Source organism: Suncus etruscus, chromosome 12, assembly GCF_024139225.1.
Source record: "Suncus etruscus isolate mSunEtr1 chromosome 12, mSunEtr1.pri.cur, whole genome shotgun sequence".
NCBI lineage: Eukaryota > Metazoa > Chordata > Mammalia > Eulipotyphla > Soricidae > Suncus > Suncus etruscus.
Window position 1 is genome coordinate 14,090,258 of NC_064859.1, and position 16,255 is coordinate 14,106,512.

General features: G+C 38.0%; 1 protein-coding gene across 1 annotated transcript in view; it reads right to left on the reverse strand.

The window, feature by feature from the left end:
- The window catches only part of FSHR (follicle stimulating hormone receptor), a 180,841-nt gene extending 165,759 nt beyond the window's left edge, over positions 1 to 15,082 (reverse strand). The window contains exon 1 of the mRNA XM_049785036.1: positions 14,931 to 15,082. Coding sequence (XP_049640993.1) covers positions 14,931 to 15,082 — 152 coding nt within the window. The remainder of the gene's footprint in view (positions 1 to 14,930) is intronic.
- Positions 15,083 to 16,255: the final 1,173 nt, after the last annotated feature.

Here is a 16,255-nt window from a genome sequence, read left to right on the forward strand (position 1 = left end):
TTAACGGAACAGAGTATGCTGATATGGGCATTAATATGGTGATGAATGTAGTGACAGGAGGGAAGAAATACAACCTTCTAGTCTTCTACTGGTTGGCTTTGAGATGCTAGCAATCTAAGTTTAAATTTAAATAATTTTGTGGGATTTTGGGTTCTGAACAGGAGGGATGTCATTTTATAAAGGGCCATGTATTGTAAACCTCTTAGGCTTATTCTCAAGCCTAAACTTCCATTAACAGCACCCCGAGATACCTGGCTATACTGAGTAGCCTATCTGGAAAGAACACAGTGGAGCAGTAGGAAGGTACCCTAGACAACAACCACTCTTCCTAAAGATCATCAGAAGCTAGAAGGTCCTCATCCCCACCCTATATAAATTGGTTTATGACCTTGGGTGGGGTTTGTCTCCTGTGAGAGATGACGCTGAAAAGTCAGTTTGGAGCTGTTGGTAGATGGATTAGCTTTACTCTGTATGGTCTCATCCTTTGACTCCTGACCCTAACTATTTCAGATGGTTGCTCTATGTTAATGATGTTGAAGAAGCCATGCATAGCACATCTATATTTAAATAAATTCAGTCACGGCTGGGTCAGACAGCTCTCATCAAAGGTAGAAGTAGATGGAAGAGATAAGTTCGTCCTCAGTGAAGCTCAGAGAATATGGTAATGGCAGTAGAAAGACTGAGTAACAGCAGACACTCAGCAGAGCAGGTTCATTGTGTAAGATATAGAAGGACAATTAGTGTGGGGTATGAAAATTGAATGTTGTTACAGAAAAGTGTTTCAAAGAATAGAGTCGAATATTGCGTAAAATATTCCAGAGGCAGGTAACCTGTAAATAGGAAAATGACTAACAATTATGGATTTCAGTCATTCCTCAGATTCAAAGATTCATACCTTATTTTTAAAAGTATCTAACTAAGGTATAAAGCAGACTGCAAACAAAGAGAAGTTTAAGATCTCTGGGACAAGAATAGCTTTTTACTGGAAGAGGTCCAGATTAGCTTGCTTGAATAATGAATGAGTATTCCTCAGAAGAGGTGGCATAATAAATAACTTTTTTACTTTAGTAAACCACTGTTTTTGTTTACTCCGAATTCATCACAGAGAAGACAGCAATGGAGTATTTTTAATCACATACAGCCACAAGGACAAAAGAACAACTAATTTTTTAAAATTATAAAGAAATGCATGAATGTGGTCTGGGTCTAAAAGTACCAGGAAAGCTTGAGAACAGGCTAAAAAATGTAGAAACTCAGGCCCTACTTTAAACTCAGTCAGAATCTGCATATCCCCAGTAAATTATCCTGTGGAACAAAGAGAGATCTTTTTGAGTGTGGTGCATGCTTTGCATGAAGAAAGTTTCCCTATGATCCCCAACACTGCTGAGTCCCATGTGCCTCACCCCAGCACAACCAGGAGCAACAAAGCAGCACAGTGTCAGGAGTAGCTCCTGAGCATCCTGGGGGATGTCCTCCAAATACAAATAAGATTACTCTGATTTGCTTGCCTCTGGCTATTTGAATATAGACGATTCTAGAAGGTAGAATATTAACCAATGTGCTTTATACTGACATGTTTTAAATCACTCTGTAATAAGAGGCCCAGGTGAAGACCAGGTAGATAAATGGGTTGAAAGAGGCACAGGGGCACGTGTGCTTTCCTCTTGGAGCAACTGGGCAAGCCAAGAACCTGAACAAAATATCAGCATGCTTGACCGCCATTGTAGTCAGTGCTGACTCAAACCATTGTCACAGCAGTATCATTTCTTCTATGGTACAAGAGGCAGGTCCTGGTTAGTAAGTTCAATGTTTATAATAAGCTGGTTCTTGTCTATCACCACTGATCCTACAGTAATCTCCAGGATTTAAATCTCTACTAGTTTTAAGCCTGAACCTTTCAACAATGTAGGATCCAGTCTTTTAAGAGAGTAGAAGAGAATTTCTCGAGGATGCCTCTGACCCTATACTGTACAATGGGTGATGGTAGAGCCCTGGAATCTAGGGCTTTACAGGAGGCTTTACATCCTCTTTATAGGAGCTGAGAAAAAGGTTTCCTGGGAACTAATACAGCCTCTGAAATATGGTCTAGAGACCATCAATAGGCCTAGAGAGAAGGCCCTGAGATGCCCAATGGACTTTCCTTTTTTTTTTTTCTTTTCACTACGATGCCCACTGCTGCTTTATCTGTTGTTTTTGTTCTTTCCCTTCTATTTTACCTAAGCCTTCTGCTCCCAGAGCAACCTGGTTATTTTCATTTCTGCTTCTCATACTATTGGTTCTTTGTCCATGTGCTGCTCATTTTTTGTTTGGGGGACTTGGATGCTGATCCAAGACTGTCTGTTCTTAGAGAAGAGCTTAGCAGACTTTTCCAATCAGGGCTCTAATAAGCAATTCTGCTACTAGATGCAGGTTTTCTATGACCTCTCCACTACTCACCAGAACTTTCATATTTACTTCACTACTTTTCCAGCCCGTTTTCTTTTCTTTTTTATTTTTTCCCGCCCACCCCATCCCAGCCTGTTTTCTAACTGAGGAGAGTTTCATATAGCTTTTTCTCTTGCCTCTCCTTGCCACTCCCAATATATTAACTTATAGACATTTTATCCAGCTTGCCCACAAACCAAGAACCAATTAAAGAAAGATTGTTTCCTCCCTGCCCTCACCAGATACTAACTTTGGTGGGCATATGGCTATGACGAAGGTTTGGAATTGATTCTTATTCAAGTTGCAATTAGGTGATGGAAAGTGAGCATTTTGGGGCACTTATTATAGTCTCAACATAGCCATCCAAAATGCTTTATAATTTAGGAGAAAGGTAAAGTACCTATTAATTCAAGAGCATTCAAGAAGATCTTATTAGTGTTTCTCCTTATATCAAAGTAGAACTTTTAAAAGTGTGCCATTATTTGGGAAGGAATAACTTAATAATTATAATTTTATTTCTGTGTGATTACCAGATTTCAGAAATAACATTTAACTGCTCTGAGGATGTAGGATGCACAGTTTATTGTCAGAACTCCCCTCTCCTTCCATTCCCCCAGATTTTGCACAGAAAATTCAAGACCACAAATGGCTTGTTTTTTGGGGGGTGAGGGACAGCCATATTCGCCCTCACTCAGGAGTTATTCCTGGCTCTGGCTTTATTCTCTGGCAAGACTGAGGATCAAACTTGGGCTAGCTGAATGCAAAGCAAACACCCTATCTGCTATACTATGACTCAGTCTCCACCACATGCAGCTTCAGGGAAAATAAAGTCAGAAGAGAAAAGAGGAAAAGCAAAAGTCACATGTTGTGTTTATTCTGACTTCTTGGTCATTCTTTTTTATTCCCAACTCAAAGGAGTTAGTTGTATGCATTTTTAAAATTTGAAAATGTCTGGTCGAACAACATTGTAATACTTTTTCTGATATTAATGTATTAATGTATATACATTATTTGACATGTATTTTAAATTTTTTTTTCTAAAAAAGCAAAGATTTCCTGACATCTTAACAAATAAAATCAGTAAATATTTTCTGTTTAAAGAAAACATGAGGGTCCGGAGAGATAGCATGGAGGTAAGGTGTTTGCCTTTCATGCAGGAGGTCATCGGTTCGAATCCCGGTGTCCCATATGGTCCCCCGTGCCTGCCAGGAGCAATTTCTGAGCATGGAGCCAGGAATAACCCCTGAGCGCTGCCGGGTATGACCCAAAAACCACACACACAAAAAAAATAAAATAAAATAAAATAAAGAAAACATGAAAAATGAGCATCTTTGTTATAGCTTAAAACTAAATAACATTGGATTAGGAAAATGCATTTTAGGGTAAAAATAGTATCTGGGTAGAAGAATATAAGCTATATGTGGAAGTTGGAGAATAGACAATCGTGTATAGAACAAAATGGAAAATAATGCACTAAAGTAGAATTTGGAAAGACAGAAGATGAGAGAAAGAGAAATTTGATGCCAATGCAAAACCTTTTAGGACATTTGTTTTGAAGCTGAGCACTGGAGTTTACAGAGGAATTAAGCCATAATTAACCATAATTTAACACAGGAATTATACCTGTATTCGGGGCTGAACACAGGGTGTTACGACTTTATATATAATTTTTTTTTTGCCTTTTTTTTTTTTTGAGGGAGGCACCCCTGACAGTGCTCAGTGGCTAATCCTGGCTCTGTGCAAGAAATCACTCCTGGTGGTACCTGGGGACAATGTGGGATGTTAAGGAACAAACCTGGGTCAATCATATGCAAGGCAAACTCACTGTGTTATCACTCTAGCCTCAAGGAAATCATCACTTTAAAAGACTGAAGCTGGGGTGAGGACAGGGAGAATTGGGACATTGATGATGGGAATGCTGCCCTGTTGATGAGGGGTGTTCTTTACATGACAGAAACCCAACCACAATCATGTTTGTAATCAAGGTGTTTAAATAAAATATTATATATATAAAAAAAAGACTGAAGCTGGGGCCAGAGAGATAGCACAGCGGTAGGGCGTTTGCCTTTCAAGCGGCTGACCCAGGACCAACGGTAGTTCGAATCCCAGCATCCCATATGGTCCCCTGTGCCTATCAGGAGCGATTTCTGAACAGAGAGCCAGGAGTAACCCCTGAGTGCCGCCGGTTGTGGCCCCAAAACTGGAGAGATGGCATGCAAGGGCGTTTGCCTTGCATGCAGAAGGACGGTGGCTCAAATCCTGGCATCCCATATGGTCCCTGTGCCTGCCAGGAGCGATTTCTGAGTGTAGAGCCAGGAGTAACCCCTGAGCGCTGCCAGGTATGACCTAAAAACCAAAAACCAAAGAAACAAACAAAACAAATAACAATTAAAGCAGGGACGGAGAAGCGGCACAGAGGTAGGGCATTTGCCTTGCACGTGGATGGCTCAGGACGGACCCTGGTTCAATTCCCCTGGTATCCAATATGGACCCTCGAGCCTGCCAGAGTGATTTCTGAGCGCAGAGTCAGGAGTAACCCCTAGCGCAGCCAGGTGTGGCCCCAAAAGACTGAAGGAGGAGGAAGGAACTCAGAAGCTCTAAGTGTGTGATGTGAAGATGCAAGCAAAAGCATCCCTGTCTTCTAGGGATGTGTTACTATCTTCTGAGTCAGAACTTAGATTTTCTCAGAACAGACAATTTTCTACTGAGGCATTCCTGAACAACTAATGACACAGCTGTTTCACCTGCTCATTATTTCCCAAGAGGATTCTGGGATGACCTGTTCCACGAATATCCCGACACTCTTCCTTAATTAAGTTATAAAGTCAAATTAGGCACTGCCGAAAGGAAAATACCAAGAGGCAAGGGATGTCCACATGGTCATACTTCATTTCAAAGTCATTTAATTTTCAACTGAGCCTAAGAAAATTCACCATCTTCTCAAACACAACTGAAATTAGAAAAATTTAAAGATTGATAACTTACTAGACTCTTAGGAATATACAAAGCTTTTAGATTGGGGTAGTGTAGAGTGTGAAGGTGTCTGGAAGCCAAAGGCTTAGAGTTGGAATAAACCTCAACACCATTCTACTCCAATCATTCTACAGTCTATGAATTTCTTAAGAAGAGTAGGATGCATATTCCCTTGGATATTCACAATTCATAAAATTTGGCTGTGCTCTTTGGAAGGTTTTCATTAAGTTTGACATAAGCAAAATATAAAAATTGGCTTGTGCTAGAGTGGTTTTCATTTTCTTTGACCCAAGCCCTGTTAGATCTGAAAAGATCTTAAAAGGAGCATGAGAAAAGAAGAAAAGACTTAAGCCATTTCTAATAATAAAGTATAATTGAGTTCAAGTCTTTGCCAAGGGTTTGGTTGTTTTATTTGGTTTTATTTTGCATGACCCTTGAAGATTTTCACATCAGCTGGTAAATTCCATATGAAAGAACACTGTAATGACATGTTCAGGTCAAATACAGAAAACATGCTTTGTGTTTCTTCAAGGAGAGGTCAGATTAAGAATAAACATCCAAATCTCATTATAATCAGATCTGAAGCAATTAAAAATAATTACTTTTTCCCCCTCGCTGACCTTGGGGGATATATAAGCTAGAATCTAGTCTAAATAAAGCTCAATTGGAGTGTCTAAATCTAACAGCTTAAAAAAAAGTATAGTTTCATCAACCACAGTGACTATCTAACCCAATTAGTGGTTTGTAAGAAGAACAATAAGAAGTTAAATTAATTTCCCATTTGATACCAAGACATGCTGCTGCTGAAGCATCTTTGGTAGATGACTTGGGTGAGGAAGGACAGCTCATCTTTAAGTAAACAAGGGGATTTTATCATCACCAAAGCACAGTAGCTCTGGGCTATCACACCCCTACTCTTCAATTGCTGATAATGACTCTAAATTATAGCTCTTAGCCAATTCTCAGGGTAGAGTTCATCTTTCACTTTAAAGGATTCTTTCTCTGAAATATAATGTCTCCTTTTTTTCTCTTTCAAGGTACTACATTCTACAGCTGTTCCTGAAGTCAATTTTTTTTTCTGATTCCTCTACAGGGAATATAAACCCTCTTTCCCCCAGTCCAATTAAACTCCAAGTGTTGGACATGAACATAGCATTCTCACTAAAGGATGTACAGAATTTTATTTCTAGAGAAGGATTATATATGCAGAAGCATGAAAACTGTGCTATTTGTTTCTTTCAAAGAAATAACTAAACAAGACAGTAGGGGTCTCTGAACATGGGCTCTCAGGGCAGTTTGCACAGTGGGGTGTTAGGTTTTGATATTCAGACAGGACTACAATCATCAAAGCACATCTGAGAAGCACAGGAAACCAAACGTTTTGGATTTGGCATCTGACCTTAATTGGTAAAAATTGTATTTCTTTGAACATTTGTGGAAGACTTAGTGATTTTTTGTAGGCAATTGCATTTGTCTTTTCTATATTTTTGTTAAGAATAGAGAAGTCAGTATTAGTACTTAACTCAAAAGAATTGAGTGATGTACCTCCAATAACAAATATTTAGCTTTTAGCTAAATAATATAAATAATAATAAATAATAATAATAATTATTAAAATATTATTATTATTTATTTAATTTAATTTATTATTATTTAATTATTATATAATTATTATTAAAATAAATTATTATTAAAATAATAATAATAAATAATAAAAATAAATAAATAATAAGTTTGAAATCTTGTTTCTTTATATATACATCTCTATGAATAAGCTAGTAAATTTTAGAATGATATAAAAGTTCTTAAAATACACACATCAAAAAAGGCAAGGAAAACAAAGAAACTATCAAATATTCCCGTAGTTCACCACAGGAGGAACACTAATAATCTATTATAAGATTCTTTTCTTCAATACTGAGCAAATAGACAGATGTAATTTCTTTGAATTATTGTATCATTGTTTCTACACATAATTGAGAGCCCATAACATGCATTGCATTGAAGCACAATAAGGAGCACAAAGGAAGTTTCAGCTGCAGTTGAGGGAAGAAGACACATAAAAAGTTAAGCCTGTAGCAAGATTACATGGTAAATGAACTGTTTCATGATTCAGATTAAATCAAGATAGTGGTCAGAGATGATTTAAAGAGGCAACCTCTGAGCAAGATTACTATCTATAGGTTAGACTGTCAGGACAAAAAAGTAACAGTGTGGTTAGGTATCAACAAGAGACATAGCATAAAGACAGAAATACAGAAATGCACAAAAAGGAGCTTGAAAGTTCTCTAATAGTTGTGCATAGCAGATGATTATTGCAGAATAAGTTGTAAAATTGTAGGATTCTGATAAAGAGTCAGAAAGGGGAGCCAATGAAAGTTTTCAAACTGAGGAATTAACGTGTGCCCCATGGCAGTTTATAGAAAAAAAAATTAAAAAATCAAAGGCTGGTTTGAAAAAGTGAGAGATTGAAAAGAAGCAAAAATTAGGAAGTTGTTATATAACCTCAATTTAGCACCTGAAACGTAATTTGGAATATGATTGGATATGGACAATCAAAAAGTGAGACCTACGTGAGAAGAATTCAACAAAACAAAACTAACAACTGAGGCTGGAACAATAGTACAGTGGGGAGGGTGTTTGCCTTGAATGTGGCCAACCCAGGTTTGGTCCCTGGCATCCCCCTCCCTGAGCCTACCAGGAGTGAGTTTTGAGCTCAGAGCCAGGAGTGGCCCCTAAAACAAAGAAAACAATAAAACAAATGAGGGGCCACACACAGTGATAGTATAACAGGTAGGATGTTTATCTTGCATATGAACCATCCTTCCTTATGGTTGCCCAAATTTGCTAGGAGTAATTTCTGAGCTCAGAGCCATGAGTAAAGTACTGTTGGGTTTGGCCCAACCTTCCAAATAAAGAATCCAAATATGGTATATCTACACAATGGAATAGTATGATGCAGTAGTTATAAAAAAATGAAGTCATGAAATTTGTTTATACATGGATGGATATGAAGAATATTACGCTGGTAATAATATCAGAGACCAATAGAGATGAAGGCCAGGAGGACTGGTCTATGAGAGGAAGCTTATAACAAAAAGCAGGGAGTCCATTTAGTGTAGAGAAGGGGCCACTATGACAATGATAGTTGTAAATGATCCCTCTGAACAAGAACTGATGCTGAAAGGGGATACAGTGAAAAGCATGGCACCCCTTCAGTAACAATAGTGTAAGCCAGTGTCTAAAAAGAAAAAAAGGAAGAGAGACATACAGAGACACAAAGAGACAGAGAGAAAGGAGAGAACGAGATAGGAGAGAGAATAAGAGAAAAAAAGAGAACATGAGAAAGAGCAACACAGTGAAAGAGTGAAAGAGTGACACTGTGAAAGTGAGACAGAGACACAGAGAGAAAGGGAGAGAAGGAGAGAACATGAGAGAGAATGACAGAGAGAACAACAGAACACGAGAGAGAACACAAGAGAACACAAGAGAGAACATGAGAGAGAACATGAGAGAAAGAGAGAGTGAACTATACAATGAAAGAGAGTGAGTGACACTGTGAAAATGAGACACAAAGAGAGAATGACAGAGACACAATGAGAGGCACAGAGAGACACAGAAAGAAGAGGAAAATGTCTGCCCCAAAGGTAGGGGTGGGAGGGAAACTGGAGACACTGGTGGCAGGAAAAGTGCACTGGTGTAGGTTGGTATACATGACTGAAATTCAATCGTGAACAATTTGTAACCATAATATTTAAATAAAGTAATTATTAAAAATGTATATTATAACCAGTGAAAAGGCTGGTGTGATACCTACACCTCACATACTCTGCTCTGCTCCTGTTAGGGTCCCCTAAGCCACCAAAATGACCTCTGAGCACAGAGCCAGGAGTAAACTCTGACAACAGTGCTGGGTGTGGAACAAAACCTAAATAAAACCTTACTATATGAGGAAGTCAGGAATGGCTTTAATAATTTTATGAATCTATTTTCACATTCATGGTAAGACAACAAGCACCTAGTAGTTTTTTATTTTATTTTTTTAATCTTTATTTAAGCACCATGATTACAAGCATGTTGTAGTTGGGTTTCAGTCATAAACAGAATACCCTGCTTTACCAGTACAACATTCTCACCAAGGCCTCAGAACCCTCTTCCCTAAGAAGAGATCCCATTTAGATTCTTGGGTCTGAGTGATAGCACAGCAGGGAGGGCATTAGCTTTACACACCAAGGGTTTGACCTTTGGCATACCATATAGTCCTCTGAGCTTGCTAGGAGTGATTCCTGAGCACAGAGTCCCTAAGTCCCACAGGAGTGGCACAAAAACCAAAAAGTAAAGTAAAAGATGGCGGCAGTCATACCATTATTTAAGTTTCAGATTTTGAATGAGTATTTGAATTCTCCCTGGGAATTTTACCCAGAAAGAGTAAAGCAAAATCACTGAGTCTTTTCTAAATTCAAGAAATGTTTCCAGGTAAAACTGAGCTTCTAGTGTCTCACAAAGAAAAATTCTTTTCACTATCCTAAGAACAAAACCTGTTCACTGAGTTCTTGGCAAGTACTAATTCCTTAAAAGAAAAATTTTCTTACTCAAAAAGTGCACATAAAATATGATAGCAATTTGATAGAGGAGGTTATTTTTAAGAAGGAGACTATGAGCTAAGAATTGCAAGGATAAATACATTTGATTTATTCCAAAGCATTCTCATATCTATATTTGATCATAAGTGCCCACTGTTGCATTTGGGGGGTGGGCTGGATGATAGTATACCAGCCACCATCACCTCAGAGTCATTGTACTGGGTGATTTACATTGATTTTGGTCAGTGTATACATTCTGGGAATAAAGCACAAACTGAAATTTTCATTTGATAGTCAATGACCAATGTGATCAAGCAAAAACAAACAAAAAAAAAACCCAAAACAAAATATCATATTCAAGGGTTAAACTCAGGGTTTTGTGATTCTAGAAACTGTGCTCTACCAACTCTGAGTGGTCAAAATTGAAGACCTACAAACAAATATTTCTGAGAATTAAAAAAATAAATAAATAAAAAAGAGAGAATTCTCTTCCTTTCTAACCATGCTCAGTAAATGAACTAGATGTTAAGTAGTCTTAGGCATTCTAAACCTTACTGAAACCAGAAATATTTAAGCTCTCTCTCTCTCTCTCTCTCTCTCTCTCTCTCTCTCTCTCTCTCTCTCTCTCTCTCTCTCTCTGTTTTGGAGCCACACTTGTTGGTGCTTAGGGATTACTCCTATGTCTCTATGCTTAGAAATTACTCCTGGCAGGATTAGGAGACTATGGGATGCAAGGGATCAAACCTGGGCCAGCTGTGTGCAAGGCAAACACCCTACACATTCTGTGCTATCACTGTGGCCCCCACATTTAACCTCAGTTATGCTCTACATCAGAAATTTCAGCTCCAAAATCAGTTTGATTGGATCATAGTCATTCACATTTATTTACAGTTTGTTTCAAGCACCTTTTCTATTGTAACAAAGACTATATGTATGATTCATAACTCCTGAGGTCTGATACTGCTATAAGAGGCATTTTTTTTAAGAGAAAGAAATGAAAGGTGCCATAACACAACAAGCAGAGAAGACCGAACCACAAACTCAGTTTGAACCCCCTTCCAATCAACCCAAGATTTTAAGAGTGACTTGTTTCAGATAATTTTTCCCCTTTGGTTTGTTCCACTTGAAAGATGGAGCCATACTATGAAGCTTGTGAAGTTTACCTAAACTGTAAAGCAAAAAGCATATCATTAAGTTCACTTTAGTCAATGGAGTCTGGCTGCCTGCAATGGTAGTTTTGAAGGGTTTTGGTATCAAGGTCAGTATGTTCAGATTCTAGGAGATTAGACATTTTTGGCAACAACGGACAGATAATAAAAGCATACAAAGTAAAAGGGAAAGTATTCCCCCTCCCTCAGCAACCAACATAGAAACCTTGACAAGTTCATGGACTAAGCACTTTGAATCCAGGAAGCCCACCAGCTCAACAGCTGATTTCCATTGAAGGCTTGACCAAGTCTTTTCCTCTCTTTCTGCAGCTAATGTTCCAGATAATTCCAAACCAACCTTTTTAAGGAAGCAGAACTCATTACTCTTTCATTCTAATGCACCCAAGTTTCAGTTTACTAAGCATTTTCCTCTGCTTTTCAATAATTAAACGGCCTTAACCAGAATCATGCATGATGTTTTTTTTTTGCTCTAATAAGCCAAACAGCATTTATCTTTTCCTCAACGTAGCTGGTTAAGAAAATTATAAAATACAAGTATAAAAATGTATTCACAATGGCAAGTGTCTTTTCCAAAAACATCTTCACCTCATGCATTCTCATTGTAAACTGTCACTTCTCCTACTGCTTGCAGTGTGAGCAGCTTTGCCTTAAATAACCAACAGCAAGCATTTTTCACCTGTGAAATTACATGGCTCTAAGGCATTTTCAATGGAAAATGGAAAAGAACTGCTTGATCGTTTGATTGGACTTCATCCTTTGAACAACCAATCTACTAAATTCAGCCTTCTAGAATATAGAAGCTGGTTATCAGTTTGGGTTCACTATCTCCAATTCTATTCTTTTCTAAATAATAGTAATGTGCTTGAATTTCACACTTGTGTGAGCACTGGAAAATCCAAGGCAAATATTTTGTCTTATTCACAATATATTTGTGTCTGAGACACTTGCATCTTATCTAATATGTCACTATTAACCTGTAAGCTTCATAAAGTTCTTTTGAATTTTGAAATTCTTGTCATTTGATTATTTTCCTTTGCTCGGAACTTTCTTTTTTTTTCTCTAGTCAAAAATAACAAATAAAACCTGTTATTTCTATACATACACTGAGTGCCATAAATTTAAGGTGAATAAAAAGTGCTTTTAATTTTGTGATGATTTATTCCTATTTCTGTCTCCTTTTTCAGCATATCAGTCCTATAATAAATGTGTCCTCATAGATTCTCTTAAGTTCCCATTTTGTAACTCTCTTTGTTCTATCTTTTAGAGAAAAAAACTGGCAAAATTTCTCAGAGACATATGATAGCAAAATCATCTGAAACTTTCATTTATAACTCACTAATGAAAGACTGAAGGATCTTCTCAAGATGAGCTTTATGGGAGATGTTTTTTAGTTCTCAGATACCCACACTCATTTCTAAAGAGGGTGATACCTATAATAAATGCTTGCTTTCTTGGGCTCAGATTTATGCAATGTTGCCCTATAATACAGGTATCTATGTGAGGGGTTACCCAGAACTAATATGAGAGTTGTTTCTAGTATTTTTTCCTCACAATCTCTCCCAAGATATATTTTCTTTTATTAAAAAGTAGGTCAATAATGTATTTAGTCACTTATACTTTAGCATATATGGACTCTTATTTTTTAGAAAGAGAATTTTTCTCACATTTATTCATGCACATGCAGTCCTGAGGTTTAGGGTTAAATCATATTTTTTTTGGTTCTGAATAAATACTCTGGGCTAGAGAGAAAATAGAATGGTTAAAGCATTGGCCTTATACACAACACAATCAAATTACACCCCTGGTACTGGGATCGTTTTTAGATCACTACTACTGATTTCTGAATATATCAACCAGCAAGTTGATAATTTTAGGATACAGGATTCTGAACCTTAACTTTTGCCTTATTAGAACTATTGGCTTTAGAAATTGCTCTCACTGCATATTCCACAGGGAGCTGGGGAAGAAATGGCAATGAGAAAATAGAAGGTGCTAGATAGAGGAGCAATATCTTTTGATATTTGGAGTTAACTCAACCTAGCAAATTGGATCAGAAGCACTTTATAAGTGAGGAACATGGAGTTCAGAGGAGGTTAAGTAACTGTTCAGAATCATTTAGGAACAAGCACTTCTTCCAGAAATGTAGGTCCATTGGTTGCCCCTATTTACAGTGATAGAATGAATTAGACTCTGCATAGTGCATCCTTCCCCATTGTCAGGAATAAGTGAAGGCTCCATCTCAGGTAGCACAGCCAAAACTCTGGGCTGACTAGTTACTTTTCTTGCTGCTATAATTACAGCTTGTGATATCAAGGGAAACAAAACAAAGTCACAAAGTGAACAAAGTCGGCTACTCTGTGTCCCTGATCAAAGTCAGAAAGGCAATCTATCTGAGTGGGGAATAAAGTCATCAGTGAGCCTAAATGATGCTATAAAATAAGAAGCATCAGACTTTCAGGGAATGGTGTGAACCAGTCCTCTAGAATTGCACTGGTGACTATAGTCCTCAGGATATATATATGTGTGTGTGTATATATATATATCCTGGAGCTATCCATCTAGTATCTTTGGTTCAAAATCTGCCAATTTTCAGGGCAACTAGTGATTATTGAAAATCACCAGGCTGATTTTCTTCTTGCTTTACTGTGTAATATTTTCTTGCTTTTACTGTGTAATATTTCTCAGACAACGCTTTCAGATGGTGTCAAGTAGCCTGAGATTCAAAAAAAAAAATCTGATGCCTAGTTTTGACTTTGCTTATTGATTGTGAGAGTTTGGCCAAGGCTTACTTTCCCAGTTCCAGATTCTGCATTTACAAACTAGAAAGAGCATGGGATGATATCAGATATCTTGTTCAATTCTAAGGGCTTGTCTACTTCCTGTTAAATAAGTTGAGTGAAAGAGCTCAAGAATCACATTTTCCGAATTGTGTGAAAGCTCATCTTGCTTTTCTTTTTTTCTTTCCTTTTTTTAATTTTTTGGTTTTTGGTTTTTGGGTCACACCCGGCAGCGCTCAGGGGTTACTCCTGGCTCTATGCCCAGAAATCACTCCTGGCAGGCACAGGGGACCATATGGGATGATAGAATTCGAACCACCGTCCTTCTGCATGACAGGCAAACGCCTTACCTCCATGCTATCTCTCCAAGCCCCTCATCTTGCTTTTCTATTCCCCTCTCTACCTCCATTTTTATTCTTCCCTTTGTTTCACACTACGTTCCCTCTATCACAACCCTCTTAAGTCCTAGGAGAGAAAATCTCAGTGCAAGAATCATTCCAAAGCAACAATGGTGCTAAGACTCTTGAATTTAGTATCCCCAGAAGGCACAGTGTTTAGTGGCACATAAAGCAAAACTGTCTTTCTGTCTCCAGGTCTAGTTCTACTACATTTTCACTTTGTCTTAGTTTTACTTGCTGAGATTCTATCAAAGAGAACTTTTTCTTAGTTTCTTTCTTTTAAGATCCAACCAAAGAAAGCATGGAATCCAAGAACAAATACATTAGGGAAAAATGCAGTTTCCCTTCTGCCTTTAACTCTGACTTCCATGCTGCTCTTCCTTTCCCAACACTGAGACAAACATTCAGGAACAAGTTTGAAGAGCCATAGGGCAGGAGTGTTGGATTGGGGGAGTGTGTTTTACTGCAGCTCTCAGGCAGCAGAAATATTTTCGCCCAACAGTTATGGGTTATCAGTCTAATGTGAGAATAACTACTCCACACACTCCCCGCATTTCACACACAAATCCCAGCTGTATAGCTTTTCCCTCTGTCTAGGATACTCACAGTTCCACTGCATTCCTGGGGAGGTCGGAAGGAATTGCTGTTACCTGGCTCTCTTGACAAAGGAGAACCCTGTTGGAGCAGTGACAGGTGCGATGGTGACACCCAGAGCCCATGTTTAGGTACATGAGCAGGGAGAGAATTAGAAAGGCCATGCTTCTTTGCCCATGCACCTGTCTTCCTCCTGGAAGACACAGACAAATGCCACACTTCAGAGACACACAGCAGCGCCCTTGCAAGAAGAGATTTGCCTGGAAAGCCAGTAGGGTCACATGACCCACTAAAATATATTTTTTGGGGGTCACTTCTAGACGAGTAGCAAAATTCCTGTGTACCAGCAGTGATTTCCCAGGCAAGATAAGCTACTCCCTTATTCGATTCAGTTTCTTATCTTCTGACCCAAGAAAGACAGCACTTAGAAAGGATCTTTCTGTCTGCAATTGTGTGACTTATTTCACTGCAGTGGCAAACCAGTTGATCTTCATTTTTTTTTCTCAAAATAAATGCGACATGATTGACTTCCTCTAAAGAAAACATAGCATAAAATATGAACATAACTGAGTGTTATTCAGGGCAAAGACCTGTTCAGTGCTTTGGTCTGAATGTATGTCGGCAGCCCAATAAGTATAAAATCAAAATTTATGAATGCTCTTTCATGTATTTTATGTATAAAAAATTACTTTACTAAGGAGATTGGCAGGTGACTGAGTTAGTGAACCCCAGTCAGAGGCCAATGGGTGGCAGTGGGAAGAACCTTGGCCAGGATTATACATAAAAATTAATGACTAATTGAGAGTATCAGAGGATTGGCATCCATGAATATTTTCCATAGGAATTTGGTAAATTCCAGTCATCTACTCTTTCCCTCCGAGCCTCAACTTCCCTTGCATTTTCTTTATGACTTCTCTTCTTTTCTATATTCTGAAGATTTCCCTTGCCTTTTGGATGTGGGTACAATTGAGTTCTTTTAATCCGTGCTTTTAATGTAATTTTACTATTCTCTTTAGATGATGACCCCAGTGCTTCTGTTGGCATTCCCTACCATTTGATGAGGAATTGGAGGTACGTTTGGAAACACTTTCAGGAAGTGACTTTCTACTTTAAACTACAGAATGAAGAACAAATACAAAATCATCTCTAGAATCTTGCTTATGATGTGTTATTATTTGCTAAAGTAATTTGCATCACCATTTCTGAATTATAGTTGTATAAAAATTAGTTAAAAGAAGATACTATTGTATTTTATTGTCACACCCTTTCTTCTTTTTTTCCTACCTTATCAAATATTTTACTCAACACCTGATATGAGATGTCATATTCCTGAAAAA